The sequence below is a fragment of the Tachypleus tridentatus genome, chromosome 4 (assembly GCF_004210375.1).
Source record: "Tachypleus tridentatus isolate NWPU-2018 chromosome 4, ASM421037v1, whole genome shotgun sequence".
Classification (NCBI taxonomy): Eukaryota; Metazoa; Arthropoda; class Merostomata; order Xiphosura; family Limulidae; genus Tachypleus; species Tachypleus tridentatus.
In genome coordinates, this window is record NC_134828.1 from 75,968,495 (window position 1) to 75,979,939 (window position 11,445).

Below are 11,445 nucleotides of genomic sequence, written 5' to 3' on the forward strand. Positions count from 1 at the left end.
ATTTATATTTAACAGGCGTAATTAGCTATATGCATGGATTCCACCCTTCCAAATAGTAGTCTTAGTTTAAGCTGTTATATTTGAAACTCAAGTCCCTTTACTCGTTTAGAGGGACCCAGCACTCCTTATTTCTAAGTAAAGTAAGCATTTCATATATTACGTTTTAAATTTTAAAATAGTGCATAAAGGCCCCCCAGTGACTCAGCGTTATGTCTGCGGACTTACAACGCTAAAAACCGGGTTTCGATACCCGTGGTGGGCAGAGCACAGATAGCCCATTGTGTAGCTTTGTGCTTAATTCAGAATAACACTAACAACAAGTTGATAAATTAAGAGAAGCATTTTAAAATATTTATATTTTGTTCAAATTAGCAACTTTCTACAACGCAATATGGTTGGCTAACCACCCGATTCAGGTCAAATTCAACATTCTATCGATCTAGGAAGTGCACTAGATTATACCATTTTACTTCAGTAAAGCATTTTACCACGCTTTTACAAACTCAAACAGATTAACAACATTTGGCATCCCTGTTAACACACATACTTCTATATATGTATATCTGAAGTACTTTTATTTTAGACATCAATGTGATTATGTTTATTGCTTATGTATTTTTCTTCTTTAGTTTGATTCTACTCTAAACTGGTTTACTTGTCTGGTTTGGTTTGTTTTGAACTTTGCGCGAAGCTACATGAGGGCTATCTGCGCTAGGCGTCCCTAATTTAGCAGTGTAAGACAAGAGGGAAGGCAGCTAGTCATCACCACCAACCGCCAACTCTTGGACTATTTTACCAACGATAGTGGGATTGACCGGTCATACCTCCAGTGGAAGAATGGTAAGCCTAAGTCATGACAGCAAATATGATCTGTATTGTTTCACGTGCAATTTTAAGCATCTCGAAACCTGTCTGGTGTTTATAACTTATTGGTATCACAGACTGTGTTTTATTTGTTTATACTTTACCGACTATGGTAACCACTACTCGGCCCTTCCACAATCATTGTATCGGGTATTTATGACTCGTAACAAACTGAATTTCAATTATACGTCATAATTCTGTCTATAAAATCAAATTAGATGTAGCAATCTGAATAGTTAATTTATCTTGAAATGTTAAATTTGAAAAATAGAATTCTTCAAACTTTTCCATATTTAAAAAATGATACAAAAACATCTACAGAATGATCTACCAACTTTTAAACTTGGAATATACTCTATTTGGGATAGATTTGTCTACTGTCTAGACTAGGAAATTAAGGTTTCACTGACTTTCAGGTGCCACAAATGCAAAACACGCTCATGAATGTGAAATGTGTATGTCTAGTTAGTATGTCTTGTACTTTATAAATTATTATATTATACTTGTTATTGTTTATCGCTTTATACTGCACACATACTTTTCAGTTTGTTCTTTTCGTGATGGCAACAGATGGCTTCAGAGGGGTGGAACCTGTACGCTGCAGGCTGAGATCAGACCTCAGCTCTACACGAGGAAAGATGGTGTGGATGATCCTGTCTACTGCCGATGTTTTTTTCAGTCTCAACCTGCCTGGCTTGAAACCCACGGAATCCCAAACAGTGGGATCCGACACAAAACATGAGCGTTCAAAGTGATCTTGACAAAGCTTTGCATGGTGTGAAGGAGTCCAGTTCTTCCTATTGACCATCCGCACCCACTGTCGCCACCTTACCGGTTCCTTCTTCTTGCACGGAAATGAAAAGAAGCTTTTGCCGGATGCCGAACCGTTTTTACAACCATAAGCAACTCAGTTATCATAAAACAAACATAAAGTAGCAATATCAAGACAAAAAATAGTCTCAGAAAGTATGTAATCCGAAAAAAGCACCGATAGATTTACATAAAACATCAACACTGAAAGGAACACAATGATCGGCTCGCAACGAAGCGTGTTTGGCAACTATTACGTTATAGTTGTAAAACGTCATGGAAACAGCCGAACGACCGAGAGGAACTTGAGTTCGAGGACTCGCATATTTTGTTTCATTTTTGCTCAAAAACTAAAGTGTTTAAAAATATGGCAACCACACAGGAATTATACTTAACCAAAGTACAGTTTCTAAGGCAATTATTAAATTTGTTGAAAATTCATCTTTAATGATTCGTGTACTTCAAAGAGCATTCAGAAATATAGATCCGTTAAACTTTGTAAATCTTATGTATTTTTTCACTTATTTCAATAAAATGTTTTGCATAATTAAATATATTTTTAAATGAAAACTGGAAATAACAAATGATTTCGAATTATTTATGAAATTACTAAAAATTGAATGAAGCCCAATCTATCATTAAATTTACCACTTCTCACTAAGTTATACCGGTTTCGAGGAGTTTTATCTCTCATCAATAACACTGGACAAAAGCAAATCAAAAGAATAAGATTAGGCTTCATAGAATGGTTAAGTGTATACTGTAGGTATGGTACTTTGAAATGCCTTGATTCACACAGCAATAAAACAAACCCTCATATATTTATAAATGGCTGGTATAAGTGTATACTGTAGGTATGGTACTTTGAAATGCCTTGATTCACACAGCAATAAAACAAACCCTCATATATTTATAAATGGCTGGTATGGATAGAGAAGGCACTAGTAGAGGAGCGAACAACGTTATGACCTTCTTCGGTCATCCTCAGGTTCACAAAGAAAGAAAGGGTTACTGACCGGTAGCTGACCACATGTGTGAAGGCGGTTGTGTAATTGAGTGTAGGAATGTAGAAGGCGTGCTTAAATGTTGGGTCAACACAACATAACCATAGAAAACAGCCAAATACTAAATAAAGCAACAAGCATATACAAACGCAAATTTAAAGAAGCCTTACTTATACAACAACTCAAGCTCAAAATAAACCAATAAAAAGGAACACAACCGTTTTCAAACATGTGGTTAACTACCGGTCAGTAACACTTTCTTTCTTTGTGAACCTGAGGATGACCGAAGAAGGTCAAAACGTTGTTCGCACCTCTGCTAATGCCTTCTCTATCCATACCAGCCGTTTTTAAATACATAATTTTCTCTACAAGTGGGTTTTCTCGTCATCACGGATTCATACAGTAACCTATGTTACGAAATAATTCGTCACTTCTAACGTAAACGATCCTTGGATAAACGTTTTACGCATGTGTATAACGGAAGAGACAAAGTCTTCCAGATCTTTCCTTGCTTTCTTATTTTTCATAAAATACGAGTTAAACAAGATATTTAAGTTATGTTCGGTGACGTTGCTTGGCACTGGCACTCGGGGCCCGTACCTCTATTCTGTTTGAGAGTATCACGTATTTCAAGTTGGTATCTTGAAAAACCATAACAGAAAACAATAATGGATATTCTGAAACTCCAAAACTTATCGCGTCTGTCACCGAATCTTTTAATTAAGTACCTAGCAACGCGTCTGGTAATATTACTGTTAATTGTTTTGTTGTTATAGCACTTTAATATTGTTAATTTCATTGAGTTAAAACAGTTTTGGTTGCGTACTTGTTGTGATTCAAAAATACTATTGCTCATACCTTATTTTGACTTTAAACATCGGTTTTTCAGTTTCACTTTCCCATTGACATAATGTTGTTATAAAAAAAAAAGCTATCCAGTTAGTGTTAGCTTTGACCCAGTCTGAGTTTGATGTTCGAGTCATGTGATTGAAAGTAGCCAAAACACAGTTTTCTAATTGCTTCCAAAGTGTTTTTGTTTATTTTTTGGATGAAAATGCTTGAACTCTTCTTTCCAGATACTATTCTAGTGGTACTTCTCTGAACCCTTTAGAGACTGAATAACTATTACACCAAGATCCCTTTCTTTCATGACAGTGTTAAGGTTATTCCTATCCAAATTGTAATTCAAATTATGATAACCTACATGTGTTATCATGTATTTAATGTAATTTAAATCCATGTGCCATTTATTTGGCCAAAATACAAAATGATCTAAGTCTTTTTTTGTAAATCAGCAGCATCCTCTTCACAGCTGGCAACACCCAACTGTAATATTACCTGCAAGGTAATTTATAGATCATTATTTCATCTGTATTGTTGATATAAATTAAAAAAAGCAAAGGTCCTAAGACTAAGTCTTGAGAAACCCCACTTGTCACATTAATCTAGTTTGACTGAACTCCTCCGCTTTTTTCAGTTCAACCACTCTTCTGTCCAATTTGGTAACATCTCCCCCACACCCATAGGTTTTTATGAACCTCTCATGTGGTACTTTGTCATATGCTTTTTGAAAATCCAGTTTCACCAAAAAAATCTACACTATTACCCTAATTTACCTAAGCAGTAATATTTTCAAAGAATGTCAAAAGATTTCTAAGGCAAAATTTTCCCTTATTGAAACCATACTGACCATTCAATAAAATTATATTGTTAAATGACTTTGCAAAGCATCCTCTATCAGACTTTCCATTACTTGAGTCAACAACCAGTGGGACACCTTCTTGTAGGACCTGTGCTTTCTTACTCTGGACTCCCTTTCTTAAGCCTATAATTGTTATTTTAATCTTATGAAATGCCATATCCCTGGGATTTGTATCTGGTGGTAGATTAATTCTTTTCCCACAGAGTTATATTTTCATTGTTCAGTCTTCCATTGGATTTGTTCCCATTTTGGAACCTCTTAGATCAATGCTTTTGCAACTCCCAATTTAGAGATCTTTCCTCACTCAACCTTAGTTATGTGTTTTTCATGATAGAATGTAGTGCTTTTAATTTCATGTATGGGATTAGTGCAGTCCCTTGCATGATGTATGAAATTTTGTCAGGCAACAGTCCCTTCCATTTGACCATCACCTCCCTTTCCCTTGCTGGGACCTTTTCATGGTTTTTCAGGCTGTTAGCTTTTTTTCCTTGCATCATTTTTATGTCAAGGTGTTTAGGCATTTGTTTATTAGACTTCTTCCAGACTGGAAAGGTGGTCAAATGCTTCTCCCATCTTTCTCCATTCTATTTTATCATTTTACCATCACTCTAATCCTGATTGTCTTTTGTATCCTGTATAGGTTGTCAATTGTCTCTGTTCAAGGAAACTGCTATTACTTATTTTTAATGTGGCAGACCTTTCTCTAAATACTTGTTCTCTTCTGTTTTAAATGGTTAAATTTGCAAGTTCATACATTCCACATATTCTTCTATGGGTGAATCTGACCATACATTTTTTGTGTTTTTGTCCACTAGTTTCTGCATGTCATAACCTATCTTGCCTCTTTTTATCAGTGGCCTTTGGAGAAGATCTTACAAGCTGGTGTGTGAATTATACATAACACATTGGTCTTCTGTTTCTCACATATTTGGGTGGTTTCATATATCTCTGGGTTTTCTATCTCCCTCTAGTTGCCATTCTGCAAGTTACTTTGAGGTCTAGTGTTGTGAGCTTTGCCTGTTATGCCTTTCAGTCATCTCCATATCATTCATGTTTACTGGCACCTCTGTATGTCTGTAACGACTTTTGTACACATTGTGAGTTTCTCATCTGAAGAAAAAACTCAAAAACTGGATGAGCCAAGACTCATCAAATCAAATGTTACATGTGGAACTACACCATATATTCTACATGCTTGATGCCATTGGAAATTTGCTGTGTGGTTGGCATTACCTCATGGAATACTTATCTAAAGTATGCATCAAGTGGGGTTGAACAGAAAGCATTAAACACATTTACCCCTGCTCAGTGCTCATGTTGAGATGAGGTTTCCTACAACACTGTTTTGCAGTATATCTTTGTAATTGACATGGTTGTTTTTGCATCTTTTATGAAAAATAAACAAAAAACATACAGCATCAGGTGTTGTTCTGCTTGTACACTTAACTCTTGCTTACTGCCTTTAGTCAGTTTAACTCGTTGCATTGTCTCTTGGTGGAGATTGAATTCCAGATTATTTTGCCTAATGACAGTGGTCCGTGCACACACTGTAGTGTTCTCCTGAGTATATGTATTTATGTCCCCTATTTTTCTTGTGGAGCATAGGGGAGCACTTTCCCTGTTCCAAGCTACTGAGGATTTCTTTCTGGAGAGTTTCTTTTGTGAGTACTTCCTTTTTTAAGAGACTAGTTGAGGACACTTCCTATTTGAGATGAGAGGCTAGGATGTTTCCTGGAAGTGTAGTACAGGACACCACTTTACAGGATCTTCCAAGTAGTTCTTGATATGTCCAGCCAGATGGGAATTGGACTTGCCTCTAGATGCAAAAGTGAGTTCCTCCACCCATCATTACAATATGTAAGTAATTCCCCAAGATGGAAGGGTCTAATGCCCTGACTACACTTTCTCATATTCTACTTACCATTACAACATGCTACTACTGGCACTGGATTTACCCATTGCTATTTGTGATATAAACGTAATAAATAAATGAATGGATAAATAAATAAAAATGGGTTATGTGAAGAGTATTCCAAGCTTTCTCTTTCTGTTGCTATTTTAGAAAGGATCTTATCATTCTAATTGTTCAGCACTGAATCCTGCAATGCCAAGATGTAAAACTTCACACTGAAAATATATTTCATATATGTAAGTTTTTTTTACCACCTTTTTCTCTCACTTCCGGTTCATCTCCTTAGCTTGTCAATAATAAATCTATGATTCTTTGCTTGTGTTTACAAGGAGTACTGTGCAAGGAAGTAATGTTACTCTTTTATTAGTGTAAACTACATCATTATGACAGTTATATCATTGGCTAGTGCAATACGTGTAGACATATTTTGTGGCATGTACAGGAAGTTACATGGCAGTAATGTGCAAGGTAATACCTCTTTGTGGTGCAGAGAGGTAAGTATCTGTCTGAAATATATTTTTCAGGTAAAGAAAACGATAACTTTGTAATTAATGAATACACAAATGATAAAGTGAATTAATTGCGACTGTATCTAGTGAACCACCTTTATTTTGCATAAGTTGTTTTGAGGTTTGCATTTATACTAGTTGTAAGAAAAAAGAATCTATAGGAACAGCATTTATTTAATTATTTGTGATACTTCAGAGGATAACTCAAAATTCATCTATACATATAGGAATAAAATATGGAGAGATGTCAGACTTTCAAGCTTGACCTACTGAAATCAAAGTATTGTGGGCTACTGTCAGAAGAAGATGGACCACCACCATTAGAGTGGGATGGACCACCACAACTAGAGTGGTATGGACCACCACAGCTAGAGTGGTATGGACCAGTATCACTAGATGTAGATGAGCCACCACCACTAGAATTTGTTGACACTTCTTTTTTAGGAACATCTTATCAACCAGAAAGATGCTGTCAGAAACCAGTTGAATACAGACAAAACAATGTGAGAACATCTGTAAAACAAAGATATCATCACATCTTGTCTCAGCCCATGTATGTACCAGTACCTTCATCAACTTTATATTCCAACATTGTGGAGGTGGGATCAGTTGAGTTTGGTAATCAATTTTGCAAAATTTATTTTTCAAATGTAGTAGCATAAACTTTAGGTTTTTAAATTATTTATTTTTACTGTGGTTGAAACTAACCATTAATACAGTGTTTGAGAGCCAACTAGGAATTTCAGGCATATTTGAAAGTCATGTTATATTTAATTGACTGTCAAATATCATTAAGTTCAGTGTTATGTTTATAATCTTAAAAGTAAATATGCATCATTCATATTCTTTTGAAGCATCATTGAGTAATTATGTTAATTATATTTTATACAATCAACTTACTGTTACTGGTGTGCTAAGTAATATTTTTTTTTTGGGAATGTGAAATAGTCAAGGCCTATATAATTTTTCTCACTGACTTAATATGTACTTTTTTATTCTTTCAGTAAGATATGGACTTTAGTATTTACATATCTTGAAAGACACAAAGATGTTGACACAACAGTTAATTAATGTTTGCCTCATACTAGCTATGAAAAGCACAAAAGAACTTTGGCAAAACAAGTGTTTGAAAACGTTTTTTATTATCACTGAAATAAGTTTTAAGTGTGATTATATTATCAGTCTTTACATTATCACATGCTAAGATTTGTAGTTTCTAGTGATGGGCCTTCATAAAACTTTCTTGAAGTTAATAGTGACCATACATTAAACTTATGTCACTTGATATGCTTGGCAAAACAAGCTGAATTACATAGAGTGACTGAAAGATTTTCAAAATAACTGAAGGCATATTTAGATGTTGTGGTAAAAAGATTATATGCAGCATAAAATTTAATAGCTTAAAGTAATATTTGGAATTCAAGATGTTAAGTATGAGGGCAATATTCAGTTTTCTGAACCTACTGAAGGGTTGTTTGACAGAACATTAATTGATTATCCATTAGCATTGATTACATTATAATGTAAACCAATAGAAGGTGATGTGTTTTATTATTCCTTCTACCCAATAATTGAAATAATGTAATTTAACTATCCATAGTAGTTGGTTAAATGTTAAATGCAATAAGCCTAGTTTTGTATATAAATCACATATTGTGGAATTAACATTAGTTTTTGAGGTTAATATTTATTGTAGTTAATTTATCAAAATGTTCATATCTGTATTTACTGAGTTAAACAAGATATGCTTGTATAATATGTTTTTGTTGTTGTTGGTTTTTTTTCACAGATGAGTCTTCCAGTATTTCAAGTTATCTGAGATCTAATGATCATCGAGTGTATGCCCTAGTTTTTGTAGCTAATTTTTCATATGGAACATGTCAGGTAACAAAGTTAGCTGAAGATATAATAACTTCCTTTTTTTTTTTTTTTTGTATGAAACATTTGTTCAATAGACCTCTTTAACATGCTAAGAAGTTTATATTGTTACAATAAACAAGTTACTTGTCAAAGGAAATATCTTTATTTTCAATAATGCTGATACACCTGTTATTTCATAAATCCATGGATTTAACTAGTAAAATGCATTTAAATAACTTTTCACTTAATTTTAACAGCTGTATTACAGCATAGATGAAAGTTTATTTTATTGTAACAAGATTATTACATAGGAAACTGTGAATCTGGTTCATATATAAAACAAGTTAAACACCTTAACTTACACCAAATGTGTATAGACAACAGATTCAGCACAACACAACAATAATGAAAACGAGAAATAAAACTAAAGTATCAAGAAGGAAAACCAGTGTCTGTGTCTCACATATCTCCTCATAAACTGCTGGTCACACCAACTTCTAAGTAAACCGTCTTAGTTCTGTTGTGTGCATAAAGGTAAAATATTTCACCCCACCATTTGGAGAACTTGGGGATTTCTAAAAAAACACTTTATCCTAAACTGTTAGACTTGCAAACTTTTAATTGGTGCTAAGTGAATAACTTCAGCCCCAAGGATTGCACAAAGGTAGAACTTTCCATCCAACCCCTTAGGAAACCCAGATATTTTGTAAAAATTTTTTCAGGGATTGGCAATGATTTACATTAAAGTACATAAATAAGTAAGCCTACTAATTACCATTTATAACTTGGTTAAAGAACTTAAACTTGCATTATAATGGCAATGATTGTTAAACTGAAAAGTGTACAATAGTAGTTCAGTAATTGAACTTACATTATAGTGGTCCTGTAAATGTGGGCTTATAGGTACATGGGATTGTCAGTAAAAGCTAGAACTCTCAAAATTATAATGTATATAAAACCAAATCCAAATAAAATAACTTCATTATCAGACTAGTCATACCAATTAAACATGAGAATCAACATTTGCCACATGAGCCAGCCTAATATCTTTGAGCACTGAGCTGAGGATGGTCATTCTGTAAACTGGTGATTTAGGGTTATTTTAACAGATCATGATAATTGAAACTTGGCACAACATCCAAAACAAAAAATAAACTAAATATTAATGAAAATATCACATGATGAAATGTATATGGATTATACTATGGTGGAACCATAATAAACATTATACTGTTTTTCTTTATTCATTCTCTACTGCAGAACTGAAATTTTTAATTTGAGAATCATGGTAAGCTTCATCTTAAAATGTATCATGCATATGCTTCAACTTCAACACTGCATCTTTGGGTTTTACTGTGCCATTAATTTTACAAAATATTGAAACTAATGATTTATTATATATTATTCCATTCCTTCTTTTTGAAGATAATGATACTGTTTGTGTCTGTTGTGTTATATTTCACCATTAATGCAGTAATCAATTGATGAATTTTAGATTCAGCTGGTGTGTCAAATCTGTAGGTATATCATCTGACCTGGAGCCATGGTTTAGCTTAATTGCTACACTTAAGTCATCACATTCAGTTATTCTAGAACATTTCAAGAATGTTCCATTGCTATATCATTGTATTAGCAATTTACATTTACAAGTTAACTTCTTCATGTTGACTTTCATAGTTTATGGTCAGATCAGATCACAGGTCTGGTATAGCAACTACAGCAACACAGACTTCAACAATAGTTCTAAACATTTTCATTTGCCTAATTAAAATAATCCAAACTTTCCTTGAATAACTTTTTTTTTTTAAATCCTATTAAGATGCTAGACTGGCTTGTGTGGCAGATGTCAAATACTATATCATTTGTTAAGAAAATAGAGGTATAATTTTGAAAGATTAAAAAAAAAGAAAAATATATGCAGTAATAAATAGCTTGCTAAAGCATTAAGGATATTCCATCTGTCAGACATAATCTGAAAAACACAGATGAACAATGAGATAGGTGGTTGGGAAGATTGAACAAGAGTTAGATATTGGGTGCTTTCATCCATGACATCCTAAAAAAAAACTATCATTCACCCTGCATAGCTGGTTGTGGATATGATAGTCACCCTTAAAACCGTTAAAGATGCTAAACTTGGGATTATAGTAGAAACTACTTGGTTGTTAATACCTACCCCTAACTTTTTTTACATTTGTCAAATCATGACCTCTACCCTTTAAATGTAGTTTAATTGTACAAACCTATTTGTTTTTGAAACCATCCTTGGTATATATGTATATACACATACATACAGATAATATTAAGCATTGGATAAAAAAAATCTGAAGATATTTTTAGCACAAAGATATTGATAACTTTTCAAACATATTGAATTTGCCAAAATATTTATTGTTATGTAAAAGCAATGTTTAAGAAAATGTAATTGTAAAATCTGTACTGTTTGTTCTCACTAAGAATTAAAAATATTTAATTGTAGCTTTGTTTAATTTTATTCAGAAAGAAATTATGAAGCTTTTTGAGATGTTTAATCCATTGGATGTAAAAATGATAATTACTGAACCAACTGGAACTGGAGAATTGTGAGTTGAATGTGTTATAAATAATTTATTTAAAATAAGTCGTTATAAGATTAACATCCTTAAAGAAATTTATATGTATATGCACTTCAGATATGTGTTTCCAAAATATAGATTTATACTCTCCAAAATTATGCTATGTGGGGTTTTGTTATTAGCCAGTAAATGTACTAATGTAATTTCTATTAGTTGAACACCATAAAGT

The 11,445-nt window shown here is 33.4% G+C and overlaps 1 protein-coding gene across 3 annotated transcripts in view; it reads left to right on the forward strand.

The window, feature by feature from the left end:
• LOC143249473 (uncharacterized) overlaps positions 1-11,445 on the forward strand; it is a 71,645-nt gene that overhangs the window by 53,372 nt on the left and 6,828 nt on the right. For 2 of the 3 annotated variants that reach the window (XM_076499386.1, XM_076499388.1), the window contains exons 2-4: positions 7,029-7,419; positions 8,591-8,685; positions 11,161-11,243. In XM_076499386.1, the coding sequence (XP_076355501.1) occupies positions 7,038-7,419; positions 8,591-8,685; positions 11,161-11,243 (560 nt within the window). In that variant the 5' untranslated portion in view covers positions 7,029-7,037. Of the gene's footprint in view, positions 1-3,296; positions 3,422-7,028; positions 7,420-8,590; positions 8,686-11,160; positions 11,244-11,445 lie in introns of those variants that run through there. The other variant, XM_076499385.1, reaches the window with a different exon arrangement.